The sequence below is a fragment of the Pteropus medius genome, unplaced genomic scaffold (assembly GCF_902729225.1).
Source record: "Pteropus medius unplaced genomic scaffold, Ma_sr-lr_union100, whole genome shotgun sequence".
In the NCBI taxonomy this organism is placed as follows: domain Eukaryota; kingdom Metazoa; phylum Chordata; class Mammalia; order Chiroptera; family Pteropodidae; genus Pteropus; species Pteropus medius.
The window spans coordinates 6,940,075-6,957,466 of NW_024354500.1; the positions used below are offsets into that span (position 1 = coordinate 6,940,075).

A 17,392-nucleotide genomic window follows, 5' to 3' on the forward strand; every position below is an offset into this window, starting at 1 on the left:
CCATAAATTCTTGCCTTATGAAAATATTTTCCCAGTCCTTCAGGTGAGACATAAAAAGAAGCAAAGCTTTATTTTTGACTATAAAATAACTCCCAATTTCTTTTTATAAGTATAGAGATAAAGTTCTGGTCCAAGTCCAATTCTCATTTGTGTCTACTGATGCTAATTTGCCTCTGCAGTTTAAATTTGGCTTAGTGTTCATTTGCTGCCTTAAATTGCTATGTGGCATTTCTGTATTCTTGTAACCACTTTCATATCTAATCCTTGTGGTAAGTCAAGTTTCTCTGTATCTCTTAAACTTTGCAGTTTATACAAACATAGAATAAAGTATTTGTACATGTCTTGAAGGAGCAACCAAAAGAGTTAATAGTTTGAGAGCGTTTATGGCCATCAGAATTTTGCCTTTTTTTTTTTTTAAATAGCTAATATAAAATAAGACTTTTTCCATAGTAGGTTGTAAGCAGTAACATAAACTTAACCCACAAACTAGATTTTTTTAAATTGTCAGATTTTACCTATTTCTCTTATTTATGACTGTTATTTTTCAAGTATTCAAAAAGTACAGTAAATGGCTTATTTTTTAAATATTTCTTTAGTTTTTTTATACAACCATGTTAACATATTATTCCTTGAAATATGAAGACTTATTTAGTTAATTTATGGATTAAAATGTAGCTCATTAGAGCTTATAGCTTTAAAGAAAGACTGGTTTTGAAACTTGACCTAAAAATTAGTCTTATTTCTTAGTTTTATAGCTATAGGAAATCTCAATTAGAACAAGTGAGTATGCACACGAAGTAATATCTAAGAGTTTCTTGGAAAATAGAAGGTGAAATAAAATAAATAAGTAGCAGAGGATTCTCTTGGGAAAGATATAAATTTAAAGAATACTGTAATGCCTAGGAGGTCCCAATAGGATTATTTGTTTTAATATGCCAAATGTTTCGTGGCTTTTTTTAACTCTACAAATTCTTATATTTTGTAAACTTAATTATTACTTGTACTGTCTTATTTAATTTCTCATAACTGATATTGAGTCTTACATATCACATTTATTTCTCCTCTTAAATTGTTAATGTAAAAATATTAATATAAAATTAAGTTGACTGTGAAACCCTCTTCTGCTAGCACTTTGAAGAAAAATTGTTCTTGTTTTACAATAGAAATTATAACTATGGTCAAATGAGTGTACTCTTTTTATATCACAAGACTCGCCTCCAGTCAAAGAGGTTAAAAGGACTCAGTAATGTCATAATATATGTACTTGTTTTACCAAGGCTAACAGCATGCTAAAAGTAAGAGTTACACATTTCATCACTGGTTCTCTTTAATGTGTGTTCTTATTCTTATATACAAAAGATAAATAAGCTTTAGCACCAGTCTTATTTCTAAGTGCCAACAGCTTATATTATTATCTTTATATTCAATGAGTATTTATTATGTGGTTATTGTATATTCAGCAGTTTTCTAAATCCTGGGGAGTATAATACAAAGTACATATGATCTCTGCCCTTAGGAGATTATAATGCTTTTGTGAAGTCACAAACTTTGAATGTAATATAAAGTATTTCTGGCTCAAGTTGAAGTTTATGAAGAAATGGAGTATAAATACAGACAAGATTCAGATAAAATGTCTTTTTGATAGGGTTTAGTCACCGAATATATTTTTATGAAAGAACTGTGATTTTGACCTAGAGAAGGAATTGTCAAGTGCTACAAGTCTACTCAAACCCTGAGTTGTACTATCTCCAAACCCTGACTTAACTATTGCTACTTCTTCTCATCCATAACTGATAGATAAGGAGCCTAAGATTCAGGCCGAGTTATTTGTTCAAGTTCACACAGCTGTAAATGGCAAAATTGAGATGTAAACTCAGATCTCTAAAGTATTAGACTAAATCATGTGAATTTGCTGATATTTGACTGTTTTTGACCTATAAAAATGGCAGTTTTATATAGTTCAGTTTCATACATGTTCTTTGCACTATACCTTTGAATGAGCATAGGATCAATATTAAAATCAGGGTGAAAAACAAGGGCAGAAGGAATTGTCAGAGGAGAGACAATCAGAATAGGTAAGGTAAACCTGCCAATAGAGGGTCAGGAATGCCAGGGTGAAAATTTCAGAACTGATCCAGTAACAACCAATAAGTGAACGTTTTGAGTTCTGCACACTGCTAGGCTCTCCTCATCCTCAAACACAAGTTCTGGCTTTGTATGCAAAACACTGGGATGTAACAAGAATAAGGACATAATATTGAAGGTAACCTGAGCTGGTCCTTACAGGATGGAGAGGAATTAGCAAGGAGGAGAGAAGAACAGAATGAGTATTGTGATACACAGGGCTCCTTTATAAGTGTGGCAGCTAGTCTGATACAGAGTTTTGAACTGTTTATGGTATAGAAAAGCTTTGAAATTTCTGAAGCAATTTCAATAGGTACCCTAGATGAAAGTAATATTACATCAGTTTTTCTTTTCTTTGAAATTCTTTTATGGTTTGATTAAGGAAATTGTAATAAAAGTGCCTTTCACAATTTAGTATCCTAAATCCATTGTATGTTTTCAAAGCTTAATATCAGAGAATTTTAGCCCTGGATGGAACACTAAGTCATCACATCCTTAACCCAGCCTCAAGCCCTCTCCAGATAAAGCGAGACTCCTTGAAGTAAACTAAATCAGACATTATACCATAATTAGAACTCACATCTGCTAATTTCTACTCAAGGTGGTTTATACTACTGTATTGATCTCATTTTTACAGTCTTTGAGTGTTTTTGTATTCACACATTGAAACTGGACATAAGATTCTTTATGAATTTATATATTTTTTATGTTTTACTTTATATAACTCCATATTTTTTGAGTCTCCTATTAGGTGTTTAGTAACACTTAAAAGATGATTTTAAAAAAATCTTTATGAAATCCATTTTAGCTTATATGTCCTTGAGAGTTTTTAGTACATGAAATATAAATACATAGACTAGAATACATGTACTACATAACATAAGCTATGAAAGCTGATAATAAAACGAACACTTATGAACACACCACCCTACTTAGGAAATGGAACATGATCAATTCCTGTGACTCCCTCTGTGTTTCCTCACCTATGGCCTCGTCATCCTCCCACCAGCCACAATGCATTTTTTATTGTATATCATGTTTCTAGACTTTTTATACCTTTTACCTGGTTAAGAAAGTCTCTTCTTAATGAAATTTAGGTTTTTAAATGTATGTTTCATAAATGGATGTTAAATTTTGTCCAGTGCTTATTATGCATCTGTTGAGATTTTTCTCCTTTAACCTGTTAAGGTGATGAATTAGATTAATAGAATTCTTAATGTCAAGTGATCTTTGCATCTGTGGGATAACCTCAACCTTTTAAATTATTTTTATTGCTTCTACACTGCCAGATTCTATTTGTTAATATAATTTTTAGGACTTTTGATTTTCGCATTTATTTTTGTAAATGAAATTAGCTAATAGTTTTTCTTGTCCATTAGTCAGGTTTTACTGCCTTCACAATATGAGTCAAGAAGTGTTTCTTGTTTTTATAGACTAATTTCTTGAAGATGGAAAATGTCATTTTATTAATTGTTTGGTAGAACTCATCTGTAAAACCCTCTGGGCTTGGTATTTCCTATAATGAATAGAAATTTTGGTAATTTATTAATTTTGGGGAGGAGGAATTTGTCTGTGTCACTCTAATAAGTTTTTTTCATTTACTAACCTCAAAATGTTTATAGTATGCTCATGTTTTTACTGTGTTTCTTTTGACAATCTTAAACCTTAGTTCTTTTTCTATCTATGTAAGTTAAATCCTTTGCTTGTAAATTATCATCGCTTCTGATTTTTTTCATATAAACATTTGGAATTAAATATTTTTCTCTAATTGCTTCTTTAGTTGTACCCCACTTTAGCATGATTCAAGTTAAAATTCAGTTTATATATTTGCTGATTTCCATTTTGCATCTGTTGAGGTTTTTCTCCTTTAACCTGTTAAGGTGATGAATTAGATTATTATTTTCTTTATTATTTTTTTATTATTATTATTAGATTATTATTTTCTTTGAGTTATTAGAAGTGTTTAAATGTCTAAACATAGGCGGTTTTTAAGGTTAATTTTGAATCAATACAAAAAGATAGTGTTTATATGATAATGAATTTTTTCTTAACTTTCTTGAGATTTGTTTTATAACTTAGTACATGATCAGTTTATATAAATGTTCCATGGGTACTTAATAAAATGTTAATTCTCCATTTTGGCATAAGATTCAATATCATAGATCAAGCTTGCTTTTTATGGAATTCAGGTTTTACTATGTACATGTTTTGATTTTTTGGACTGCTTTTATATATCATTTACAGAAGATTATTAAAACATCTCACTATGATTGTAAATATGTCCCTTTCTCCATATAGTTTTATTGCTTTATATGTTTGGAAGGTTTATATAGGTACAGCATATACATTTTTAATTGTTATATGCTGAATTGAATCACTTATATCTCTTTTCTCTAATAATTTATTTTTGCTCTAAAATATATTCTCTCTAGTATTAATATGGCTATATAACTTTATTTGGTATGGTTTTTGCCTGGTTATCATTTTTCTCTCTCTTCTATTTTCTCTATCTCCGTGGATTAGATATGTCTCTTACAAAAAGCATTAATCCAAGCCTGCCAGTTTAATTTTTTAAATATCTTAACTTGAGGGTGTAATCCATTTATATTTATTATGGTTACTGATAAATTTTTTCTCTTATTTTATGCTTTATTATTATTATTTTTTTTTTGCCTTCCTTTAGATTCAGTAAACATACTTCTCATTCCATTATCTTTCTGATTTGAGAGTTATTTATATTATTACTTTTAGTAATTACCTGTGATATTTTAACACTCATGCCCAACCTAAAGTTAATATCTTTACCCTCATTCTGTACAATATAAGGATTTTTTAATCTATATTCCTCTTGCTGATGCTATTGTTATTCAGATTTTAGTACCATCTTATTTCTTTGGTATTTCTATAAATTAGTCATTGTTTCCATATTTAATATTTTCAGTGTATAGATTCATACTTGTGTTTATTAATAATCCTGATTACAACTTGGCCCTTCCATCAGGGAAAAACTCTTCTTCTCCCTAAAGAACTTGCTTTAGAAATACTGATGAGAAGAGTCTGTGAATGGTGAAGTCAGTTTTTGCTCACCTGAAAATGCTTTCTGACCTCATTCTTTGCATTTTGTTGACTAAACAATTCTAAGTTGGCAGTTATTTTCTTTTAGCAGTTTGAAGGTATTCCACTTTCTTCTGGCTTTCCTTGTTGCTATTGAGAATCTAGCTGATATTCTTTTATAATCTATCTTTTCGCTCCGGCTGCTTTTTACCATGTTCTATTTATCTTTGTTTGCTAGAGTTTGATTATAATGCATCCCATATTTAACTCGGCATTGTAGGTTTTATCTTATATTTTTCTGCTTGGGATTTGCTATGTTTGGGATTTGTTGTGTCTCCCACCAGATTTTTCGTGGATTCACAGTGGATGCATTTTCTCTTCTCCATCCAGAGCCACTGTCAAGACAGACAAATTTACTTATTGTCTGCTTTTGTAAGGTAGATTTCGTTTCTTAGTTCACGCTTTCCCTAAGAGTAAAACCTTTCTTGGGTTTCAGCCTTAAGCATGGGGGTTCTCCAGCCTCACTCCTTTCCTGTAAGGGCCAAGACCTTATATCTGTTCCTCTGAGTACAGCAGGCGTTCAAAACAAAAGCTCTAGGCCATTTGTTTTCGACATGTGTATGTATATATGAGAAGGAGAGAGAGAGAGAGAAAATATGTGTGAGATCTTAGACAATTTACTTAGTTTCTTTTGCAAAGAGTGTTTTACTTAGTTTCTTTTGCAAAGACTTCTGCTAATAGAAATGGTATTCTGTCCTTTGCCTTATAACGGAAATTTTCTCCTGTCATTTTTTTTTTTTTTAAATAAAAACTACATTTTGTTTCTCCTGTCTCTTATTCCTATAGGCGAGCAGTAGGTCATCCAGTCCTAGCGTCAGAATGATCACTCCCTCAGGACCAACCTCAGAAAAGCCAGCTCGAAGTCATCCATGGACCCCTGATGATTCTACAGGTGACCAGTTTATTTTTTCATTAAATTACGAAGTTGAATTTGCCATGTTTATGTTCATTTTGTGTCATTAATCTTTACAAATGTGGGCATTTACAGTAGTTTAGATTTTCATATTAATAAAATCAAATATTTAGCAATAAACTTAAAAATGTCTTTTTGCATACTGAGACAAAGATCATTTGCCTTCTGCATTTTTCCCCTCAGATATTAAACATGTATTTTGGGAATGTTTTGTTTTGGGGTTTTCCCAAATAGGAAGATACTATGTGCTTGATACTTTAGTTTGTGATTATCCTATTATACTCTGTCCTGCTGGATGATAGTAGTAAAGTTGTTATCTTTTAAATATCTAAAATCAGCAGAATGGTAAAAATAATCATCTTCATCTCTTTCTTTTGTTTTAAAGATACAGGATATCATATACTTTAGTGAGAAAAAAATTTCCGACCATTGACTTTTTGAATCGTTTTTAACTGACAGGGAGACTTCATTTCAGTTATGTAAATGTTATGTTAAATAAATCTTTAAAAGTCTGTTAAGCATTATTAAGATGTCCTAACGTGAATAACTAACTGATCAAAATATTAGTATTAAAATCTAGTGATGGAATAGTTTTATTATAGGCAAGGAGAAAATTATATGCATAGTGGAATTTACTTTTCCTTAGCATTAAGAGAATACTGTGATAAGTACTCAGCAGTATGCTGCCATAAAGTTACTGTTTATATGTTGTTTGTCAGTGAAGGAACAGTGATCTCTTAGACCTTGGAAAATTATAAAATCAACAATGTTAGTGATAGTGGCAATTAAATTGAAATTAAAAATCAGCTTTCTGTGTTTACAAACTAAAATACTGCTTGTAAGTATTTATAGATATTTGGCATGGTTTAGTCAAATTCATAATTAAATTTAAAAAATTAACCCAAGTGGCTTCTCTTGTGTTATGAAAGATAGAACTATGTTTAGCCAGGGATGTACTCTCTAGTTTTAGTAAGTTTAAATTTAGTGGTAGCAAAAACTTTTCTAAGTTTCACCCCCTAGGACAGCCCAACTTAGGATTGTTTAGATCATTTACCACTACTCAAAACAGGCAGAATTCATCATGATGTGCTCCTCCTCAGAAGCAGACAGGGAAATATTTTTGACAGATTTGATCATTAATGGTCAGATAATGTCAGCTCTCCTTGGTTCCTAAACCCTCCAGTGAGAGAGTACTTGCCCTGACATTACAGCCTTTGCCTAAACCTGGTTTGGCAGGGCCTCCTGCCCTTGCCTGATCTAGACATACCAGTCAGCATGTGGCAGATTGTGAATTCATGAGAGTAAAATCAAAATTCTCTTATGTTCTTCTCACATAACTACTGTGTTTCCACTTCATGTGTTCTCCTACTCTTCCAACCCCCATCTCGTTTTTTCCTTTTCTGGGACCTAAAATACCACCAAATATTAATAGCTAGAAATCTATATGTAGGTTCAGGTTGCAATATCAACTAAATTTTTTCTTTGCCTTAAAATTATTGCAGATGTGTGGTTATCATCTTTAAATGATTTTGAATACAATTTTAGAAGTTGAGGTGCTGGTTTAAGTTTATAATTAATAAAATACAACTTTGCACTATTTCTTTTTTAAGTAATTTTATTTTTATTTATTTATTTTTTAGCATTTTTTTTTTTTTAATTTTTTCCCCCTCCCCTCTGGTAACCACTAGTCCATTGTCCATGTCCATGAGTCTCTGTTTGTTTGTCCTGTTCAGTTGTTGCTTTTAGGTTTCTTATTTCTAAGAAAAGTATTGATAATCAAGGTAATAGAAAAATTACAGGAAAGAGATAGGCGAAGCCTTCTTTTTTGTAGGCCCCATGACTCAGGAAAAATTTAGAAGTGCATACATAAGTAAAACCTAATTAATTTGATATTTTTTTTAATTTAAAAGTAGAGAAGTTTCTGTGTATTTTTCAGAGAAAAAGAGCATGATGATTTAATAATCCTCGCACATAATGAGCGCTCTTGGGTTTCTATGTATAATATAGTGGAAATAAAAAAAAAGACAAATGTAACCAAGAGCAGCTATTGAGAGATAACTACATCCAGTAAGGAAGCCACAGAGCAGGGGAAACCCACTGAAGATTTTCTCCTGTGCTTAGTACTTTGCAAAGATAGAAGTATAAGTCTTGGCCCATTGCTTGCAATCTCATCAGAGGCATAGTACTGACAAGTAAAAATTAACTCATCAAGTTGTATAGTAAACTACTAAATTTTAGTACAAGCTGAGTGTGTTAATAGTTAAGACAAAAATCCATTAGATAAGACCTGCATAGTCTGTAACTTTTTTTGTAAAATAGTGGGACTTGTCCTTTACTCATAAACAGAAAGAGGAGACAGTATTTCACATGAAGGGAACACAGAGAGTATAAGACTGTTATAAGTATGGTTTTTGATAGGCCAGAAAAGATATTTTTCTTAATTTAACTAATAAACAAATGTGAGTCTTTACATAGGGAAATGAAGTTAGATTTGATTAGCAATTGAAACATTAAAAAACAAACTCTCATGGAATATCCTTTCTGACTTGTAATCAATTATTACTGTTAGAGACTAAAAGCTAAATTTCAGTTTGAGTATAGTGAGAAAGTAAAATTTCACTTCTTGGTTTTTGCTGAAAAATGATATTCAATAAAGGACCTTAAGTTCCTGAACACATTGAAGGGCTTTAATTGTTTGAATAAATCCTTGGACTATTTTTCTACCCCAAAATACTGTGAAACATTGATATTGTACTTAATTCTAAAATATGTATCAGATACAGGATACCGATGTAATCGGATAGATCAAGTATCAAAGATTTAAGAAAGAGTAATTATGGAAATGTTAAATTGAAAAACTCTTTCAAGACACTTAATTTTTCCTGTAAAGTCAGAGGGGAATCATTTTTAATCAATTTTAATTTTGTAAAAAGTGGTGTTCCTTGAGAGCATAGTTTGAAACTACTGTTGGGGTGGGGAGAGGGTTGGTCAGAGAAATGACAAATTAACTGCATTTCTTCTTTAGCCATTTCAGGAAAACATGTTAGTATATGATTTTAGGGCAAATAAGCTCTACTAGGCAATATTTCCCCCACCCCCGCTTCTACCCCTGACCTATGGTTGTTACTGTTTCCCCTTAAGAATTGGGTCTCTGAAAGTGATGCATCTCCTCCCATAGGCTCGGGGTGTGCACCTGGGGTCTGGCAGCCCCGGGGTATGGTCCGCGACTCCATCTGGGGCACGAACCCAGGACTTTCTGTGTGTAAAGCAGACGTGCTAACCACTACACTATGAAGTCACCCCTCTACTAGGCAATACTTTGTTATTCTTTCTTTATGCACTCCAGTATTTAATAAATGTTAACTTTTTCAATCAGAAATACAAATTTGACTGTTTAAAAATGCCCTTCCTTCCTAATTCTCCATTTAGTATCAATAACAATAACAACAGCCATCACCACCATCTGTTGAGTGCTTACCATATGCCAGCATTACATGATATTTCTTATATGCATTATCTCATTTGGTCTGATTTAGCTTATTAGAATTTGGAATCATTTGCAATAGCTTACATTTTCAATAACTTTAACTAGAATATCAGTCAACTGTAAGTTAGTAGTTTACTGAACCATCAAACTGTCTTAAATTTTTATTGCATTGAATGCAGTGCTTTGTCATCCCAATGTCGCCTTAATCTGCACCACTCAAAATGTTACTTGTCAGAAAAGGGGCTAAACAGCAGTTCTCTTGTTTAGTTCATTTATTCTCTACTAACACTGGGAAAATGGCTACTTCTGAAAGAAAAGCTTATACTCACAGTTACGTACTTCTGGAACTGCTGTACATAAATGTTAATGTTGGGAAGAGACCATTTCATGCTTCTCATGCAAGTTGTTAGGGCAGTTTTACCTCTTTTGAAATAAAAACAAAAGCTGTCTGTTCAAATAGTTTCATGAAATTGGCCATTTGAATGAACTCATTTAACTGTTTGGGACATGACTAAGCCAGTTTTCATATGTGTAATATACTCCCATCAGTAACATCTCTCATTTTCTACAGCAGTTCTCATTAGGAGAGGTGGAATGGGGGCTCGCACTAGAATCTGTATAAATTGAAGATCATCCACTGGAAGAGAATGCGTTTCGTGCTTTCTCCCTTTTCCTATTAAGGAACACTAATGTTGCCAGAATTGACACAACCTTATAGTAAACTTAGTACAATCAAGGAATGGAAGAGATATAGGTTTGATGTGGTAGGGTCTGTGAAGACTTTTTATATTTAAAATATTTAAAATATAAAAAGTATTACTGTTTTTGTTTTTAATTATATAAGGACTTACAAGCTTTAATATTTAATTTATAGCCAACTTAAATTTGAAGTATGAGAGTATGGTTGCATTCTGATAATTGGATATCCTCTGTTTACCTTTAGAATTCAAAAATAGACTCTTTTCATTACCAGTTACTTTTATGTGTTCATAACTTTAGGAAAAAATGCTAATATTTTATGCATGCTTTCATGTTTTTTGTTTATATAATTTATGACAGAAAATAAAATACATGCTTGAATTCCAGATACCAATGGATCAGATAACTCCATCCCAATGGCTTATCTTACACTGGATCACCAACTACAGGTAAAAGAGTACTGTACTTTCTCAGTGAGTGTTTACTTTTTCCTTAGAAAAAGTTTGGAGAATTTATCTTTAAAACTGATGATTATGTCCCTATCTATTTATGTTCTTAGCCTCCTTAATCTTTATAAAATCAAGTTAAATGATTCAAATCACCAAATTTAAAATTGGCAAAATCATGTTCTTATATCCTAATGTCATCTTAAAATACTCTCATATCTTTAAGACTGACAAAAACAGCATTTTTGCTCTTTAACTTTAGTACAGTAAAATATAAAATTTGTATAAGCTCATTTCTAATAAATGTGATACATCATCATGTTCATAGTGACTGAAAATATAAGTAATATAATTCAGTGTCTCCTCATGAGTATGAGAGCTATGAACATCTTTTGGTATAATACCTGAAATGTAAAACCAGAGGCCAAGAAGATGCTAGTCATGGTTCTCTGTAACAACAAAAGTGTTAAAACAGCAAGTGTAAATTTAAGTTCTGAGTTAACTCTGACAAAAGGACACAGATTTTTTAGGGCATGGTTTAACACTTATTTTTAAAAGATCATTACTTTAGTGCTATAAAAATATATCACAGTCACTGTGTTAACTCTCATCTTAGCTAGATATTAAGATTTGATTTAATTATGTTTTAACACTTCTGATTTATTTTCAGCCTCTAGCACCATGTCCAAACTCCAAAGAATCTATGGCAGTGTTTGAACAGCATTGTAAAATGGCACAAGAATATATGAAAGTTCAAACTGAAATTGCATTGTTGTTACAAAGAAAGTAAGTTATCTTTTATGAATAAAAATTAAAACCCAATAGTATTTTGAGTTTAAAATACGTTAAGGTGCAGTATTGTTTGAACTCATGAAAACTTTATAATTTTTGTAATTAATTATTAAGCATATTTCCAACTTGGAGATTTTATATATATTTCTGTTTAAGTTTTAAGCCTCCTTTGGCTGTTTTTCATGCAAAACTCAACTCTTTTGACTATATCATATTATATTAGTACTAAAGAAAGTAAACTGGTGCTGCATTAACATGTTTCATGTTCTCACAGTTTTAAAGTTAAAAGCTGTTTTGATTTATTGTTATAAAGATTTGTTTCCTTGGGCATAGGTAAAATAATTGGATTTACTAATATTCAGTTGTGCTTAGAAACATGTTTGTAGATATATTCTTTCCAGGTATATGTTTAGGAGATTTACTTGTTAGAGAGCTTTATTTCACACTTCAAGTGTTTTTCTGGGGAGTTTTATGCTCACATTTTTCTGAGAGTTATAGAGACTGATTTTCTCTTTTTCTAAGAAATATAGTACAATTTTCATACTCTTTTATTTGCAATTCTTAAAAAAAATACTTTAGTTTTCTTAAGCATGACCCTCGGAAATTTTATACCTCTGAAGCTGATTTATGGTGGTGACTAAAATGAAGTGTTAAGGAAAAAATCATGGAAACTATATGTATACATGGTAATAGGATTCCCTCTTATTAATTTTAATCTAAATAAGTGAAAGTTTTGGTTTCCTGAAGTACTCTTTGGAAAGTTTTCTGTTTGTACTTCTAAAAAAAAATTGGGAAATCTTAGTTTCATCACAGTTTACTGATACAGTGATTTAAATGAATTCAACCTAGTATGTTAAAGGTAAGGCTAGATAGGAAATTGAGTCTGCAAATTGTGGAACTAATTAGGAAACTGCTGGCACTTTGTTTAAAAAAAAAAACACTTCTTTCACATATTTAACATACTTTTTTTCATACTTTAATCATTTGAAAGAGAAGTTTTGTGCTGGAAAAACCAAATGATTTGAGGGGGTGTGAAAACTGACTGTTTTAATCCATTTTAAATACTTAGTTTAAATGAGAAATGCTACTAGGAAATAATTTTGAGAACTTTTAATTATTTATTATACCCAGTAGTCTTGCTTTAGGAGGTAATACTTAATATCCCCCGAGTAAAAGGGACTTTTAAAAGTTTATCAGGCTATAAAAGACTCCAAGGGTCTTTCCTGAAAATGTTTTCAAAAGTGAGTAGTTTCAAAGTGGTACTTTGTGGTGCTATCACTGTTTTAAAATAGGAAAGAGATTTAAGTTGATAGCATCTATGGTAATCAGCTTGCAGATGTTCTGTCAGCTACCACTTTTCACTCTAGTTAGATAGGATTGTGACTTCAGAATGAGTGTTATAAGCACATGAGTATAAAAGTAGAAATGTGAATGGTGAAAACTTCGTATTATTTTCCTATAGTCAGATAAAGCCCCTCCCAGCCTTTTTTCTTCTTTCCTACATAAAAGGGATGCCAAATGAAATATTCTGAAACTTTGATTGTACCATTTTATCTGTTTTCACCAATTGTCTAAGTACAGTTACTTATTAAAAGAATTATGATATTTGTATGGTTACACTAGAAGAGTAGATTCCATTCCAGCCCATTATTATATTTGAGTAGTATAACTAAGATGCATAATAGTTCTAATTCATTGAGCTTCCAGCATTGGCTATTAAAGTATTAATTTTTCCATAATGTAGAGTATTTTATTATGGTATTTGTTTTTAGGCAAGAACTAGTTGCAGAACTGGACCAGGATGAAAAGGACCAGCAAAATACATCTCGTCTGGTACAGGAACATAAAAAGCTTTTAGATGAAAACAAAAGCCTTTCTACTTACTACCAGCAATGCAAAAAACAACTAGAGGTCATCAGAAGTCAGCAGCAAAAACGACAAGGCACTTCATGATTCTCTGGGACCCTTAATTTTAAAATATGCAAAGAAAGACTTTTTTTAAGGAAAAAAAAAAGCCCTTATAATGACAATTCATGAGTTTTAGCTTTTGGGCGTGTTCTGAATGCCAACTGCTTACATTTGCTGCATTTGTTTCTTCGTTTATTTTCCTTTTCTCATGGTGGACATGAAATTCAACTATCTCCTTGCATAACATAGGGGCATCTGTGACTTGAATAAGCAGCATTTCTCAACTTCCAAACAGATGCAGTGAACCATGGCTCTGTATGCATGCTCTTTGTGTGAAGGCTAGCCTAACAAAAACGGGGTATCAAACTAGCTGCTATGTGCAAACATCTTTTTTCCGAGGTGGAACCTCAAGAATGATTTTGTTCTTGTATCTCATCTCAAAAAATGAATTTTTGTTTCCAATAGATGCCATATACCAAGTTAAAGTCAGGGTATTATAAATCTAGAATAATTGGTGATGCATTATAGAAATGCAGAACCTTTAGAGATAGTGCAAAGTGAGAGCTTTGATGCCAGCATCCTCGGATCAGTACTGAACTTAGTTTCATTCATAAAATATTTAAAGGTAAGTGGCGGCTGCCGTATTTAATTAAAGAATATTTCATTAGACTAAAAATTAACTATGCTACATTAAACAAAGTGAAACCCTTTTTTTAAGGTATAAAGATTTCTCATTCTGTGATGGTATGTATGTGTGTTGAAACTGTAAAGCTTTTATAACTCTAACATTAATATCCTTAAATGAAATTAAAAGGTATATGAACACTACCCAACATAAACAATCATTCCTTCCTTCAATGATTATTGGATTTTTTTACTATATATTTGAAAAACTGAAGAGAAAAAATGGAAAATGGAAACAATTGCTCTGGCAAAAAGGCTTGGACTTAGATACTTTTTTAATACCAAATAATTTAAAAACCTGGCAAATCAGGAGATGTTAGTAAAGAAGTTAAAGAAATAATTATAAATTCATCAAGTATCCTATTTATTGATACTGGAATAATTGATTTTCCTTGCAAGCCCATTCTATTATGCCTGCTGCCTTTCAACACTTTTAAGGAAATTTCAATACTTATAAAGAAAAATTTATATTGTTAACAGTAACTTTGCTACCAACTTTGAAAATAAAAGTAATAATAAAACTTCGTTGAAATAATAGACTATAAGATCTATTTTTTCAATTGGTGTTAAAGTAAATCATATTTTGATACCAATACAAGGTGTCTTTTAAATAAGGATGTTGTCAACCTCATTTTTATAGCAGTAATGTTTTATGAAGAAAAATTAAAAGTGAAAGCATAATTGTGTTATTATTAAAATTATATCATGATTGTATTGTAGTTTTGTTCTATTTCAGATAAACAAGTTTGATCTAAGAAGTTATCAAAACTATTCTTAAAAATGCTAAAGCAGGTAACTTTATTTTGTTATTTTTTTCTTCCTCCCACTGAGTTTTATAATGTATTCTTTGTGTATACAAGCAATAAAGGTAAAGGACAGTTTGTACTAAACTGTGTCATTTTTAGCTTCCTCAAAATCTGTTTTTAAGTTTCCGATAAATAGCTACCCAGTAAATAACTATAGACTAAGGAAAAGCATAACTCCTCCATAGCATTGCTGCTTGTACGTGTGTCTGTCACTCCACCAAAAGGGACCTAGGCAGTGTTTAGAGAATTTTCTGATTATCACAGAGCATGAGATATCCAAGCATGGATGCTAAGATTTGACTCTTCCATTAGGATTTAGCATTGCAGATTTCAGATTTTATTTCTTATTCAGTAGTGTGTTTTTGCTGTACATTACATACTTAAAAGGAAATTTTTTTATTATTGTTACTATTACATGCAATCACTTCATAAAAGTATCCAAATAGGTAAATAGAAGAAAATAGTAGTTTTAAGTCATGGTGCCAAATGCAACAAAAAAGGCTTTTGCACACTCGCTTATTTGTTTACAGTAAGTTCATGGTGATTTTCAGTACTGTAGTTGTCCTGGACACTGAGTGCGGTTCAGCCTTACTTGGTTTTTAAGTAATTGTGTTGCCAAGCTCATACATTTTAAGTCCTGATTATCCTTAATGATTGAGAGAAAAGGATAGCAGGGATCATTAAAATCCACAGCCAGTTTCATCAGTGTCCTCACCCATCAAAACTTCAAACAGAGATGTTAACAAGGAGCCAAATTTTTTATTGATTTTGGTTTTACCATTTATTCTAACCCTCATTTTTTGAATGGGAATAACAAGTGGCTAAAAGGCCTCAGCCTAAGGAATTCATTAACAATCCCTGAACAAGCCATAGTTACTTTTTTTTGTTGCCTCCAGGGAAAGAAACAAAGCTTTTGTCTAATCTAGAGGAAGATACTCCTCAACAGTAAAAATACTTTTTTGAGTCAAATAAAAATTAGATAAGAATATTTACCTTATAGCAACACAGCATATTGAAGAGATTTGTTTAAAAGTTGTTTACAAATGTTTGACTATTTTTGCTGATATATTCTAGAGTATCGAATGTCTTTTTTTCTCCGAGTTTCTTTGATGTTCCTAGTTTCAGCTCCTGCCTGTAAACAGAAATCACAGGCCTTAGCTGTGAAACTTGTTTCTTTCTGTATGTGTGTGTGGTTTTCATCAGTCAACTCCTCTCTTCAATGGTAGGACGTTCTACTTCTACTTCTGTCATTTAGAACGTATTATGTAAAATGATGTACTACAGAGATCCTTGTGTATACTGTATAATTAAAGGAAGCTTTTTAGATTTATTTTTGTTTGTAATAAAATTCAGGTTGTTGTTCTAAACTTGTTCATAAAAGTGGTGAATGATTTCTCAGCAAATAGCTGTGAGGTGTTTTGCTCCAGCAGCATATTTACCTTATATAAAATTGAATAAAAACTGAAAAGTTAGTATTCCTATAATACTAACAGTGTTTATAATTATGATTTTTGAGATGCCTGGATGCCAGTTAACACATCATCTCCAATTGAAATTTTTGGTGAAATGGCTGCTCTTCACAATCTCAGTGAATTCTACTTTGTATGAAGTACAACATGGTGTACATCGCTAAATGACTCTTCTAATTAGAAAACTGATTTTTTGTAATGTATCTAAGTTACATTAAGTATTTCATTTATCAGCCTACTAGCCCCCAACCAACAAATATGCACACACATACATTCTTATAAACTGCTTTCATTTTAGTAAATCCATCCATTCATTCACTAACTCCTTTAACATATATTTATTGAGTGCCTACTATAAGCCAAGCAGCTGTGGTTAATGCCAAGTTGCATGTTCATTTCAGTCACATGGCAGTTAGATGGCATTCCCCTTTCATAGATGGCAAAACAGGCTCCTAAAGGTTAAGACTTGTGCCACAGGCTGTGTTTCTATCATCTGTTTTAAGCAGAATCTCAATGGAAGGGGACTCTGTAGCCACTATTAGTCTGTGATGTGAAGAAGAGCATACGAAAATTTTTAAATTGAATGGCAAATGAAGGGGAACATGAGAGAACATCGAACTTGCAGGCACAGGTGCTTTGTGACCACCCTATAGATAGCAACAAAGCCAACACTGAGACCTACATGTGTCTTTTAAACCCAAGTCTGTGCTCTAAACCCCTTCACCATACTGTAATTTAAAACGCTCACTGAGTTTTGAGGTGCTTTAGTTTTCGCATTCATTTATTAGATGGGTTAGGTGTCTTCATTCTTCCACCCCTCAACTGAAAGATGTACTAAAAATGGAAATACAAATAATGATATTGTGTGGCTTCATCTGGAAACATTTATCCTCCACTCTACAGAAAGTGAGGCTTAACCCAGGTTTTTCTCACTTGTTTTTTTGTTTGTA

At 31.9% G+C, this 17,392-nt stretch overlaps 1 protein-coding gene across 5 annotated transcripts in view; it reads left to right on the forward strand.

Moving 5' to 3' along the window:
• Window positions 1-16,340, forward strand: part of MAP3K7 (mitogen-activated protein kinase kinase kinase 7) — a 61,072-nt gene extending 44,732 nt beyond the window's left edge. For 3 of the 5 annotated variants that reach the window (XM_039853287.1, XM_039853289.1, XM_039853290.1), the window contains 4 exons: window positions 6,025-6,130; window positions 10,725-10,786; window positions 11,454-11,569; window positions 13,348-16,340. In XM_039853287.1, the coding sequence (XP_039709221.1) occupies window positions 6,025-6,130; window positions 10,725-10,786; window positions 11,454-11,569; window positions 13,348-13,528 (465 nt within the window). In that variant the 3' untranslated portion in view covers window positions 13,529-16,340. The remainder of the gene's footprint in view (window positions 1-6,024; window positions 6,131-10,724; window positions 10,787-11,453; window positions 11,570-13,347) is intronic. The other 2 variants (XM_039853286.1, XM_039853285.1) reach the window with 1 other exon arrangement.
• The last annotated feature ends 1,052 nt before the right edge of the window (window positions 16,341-17,392 follow it).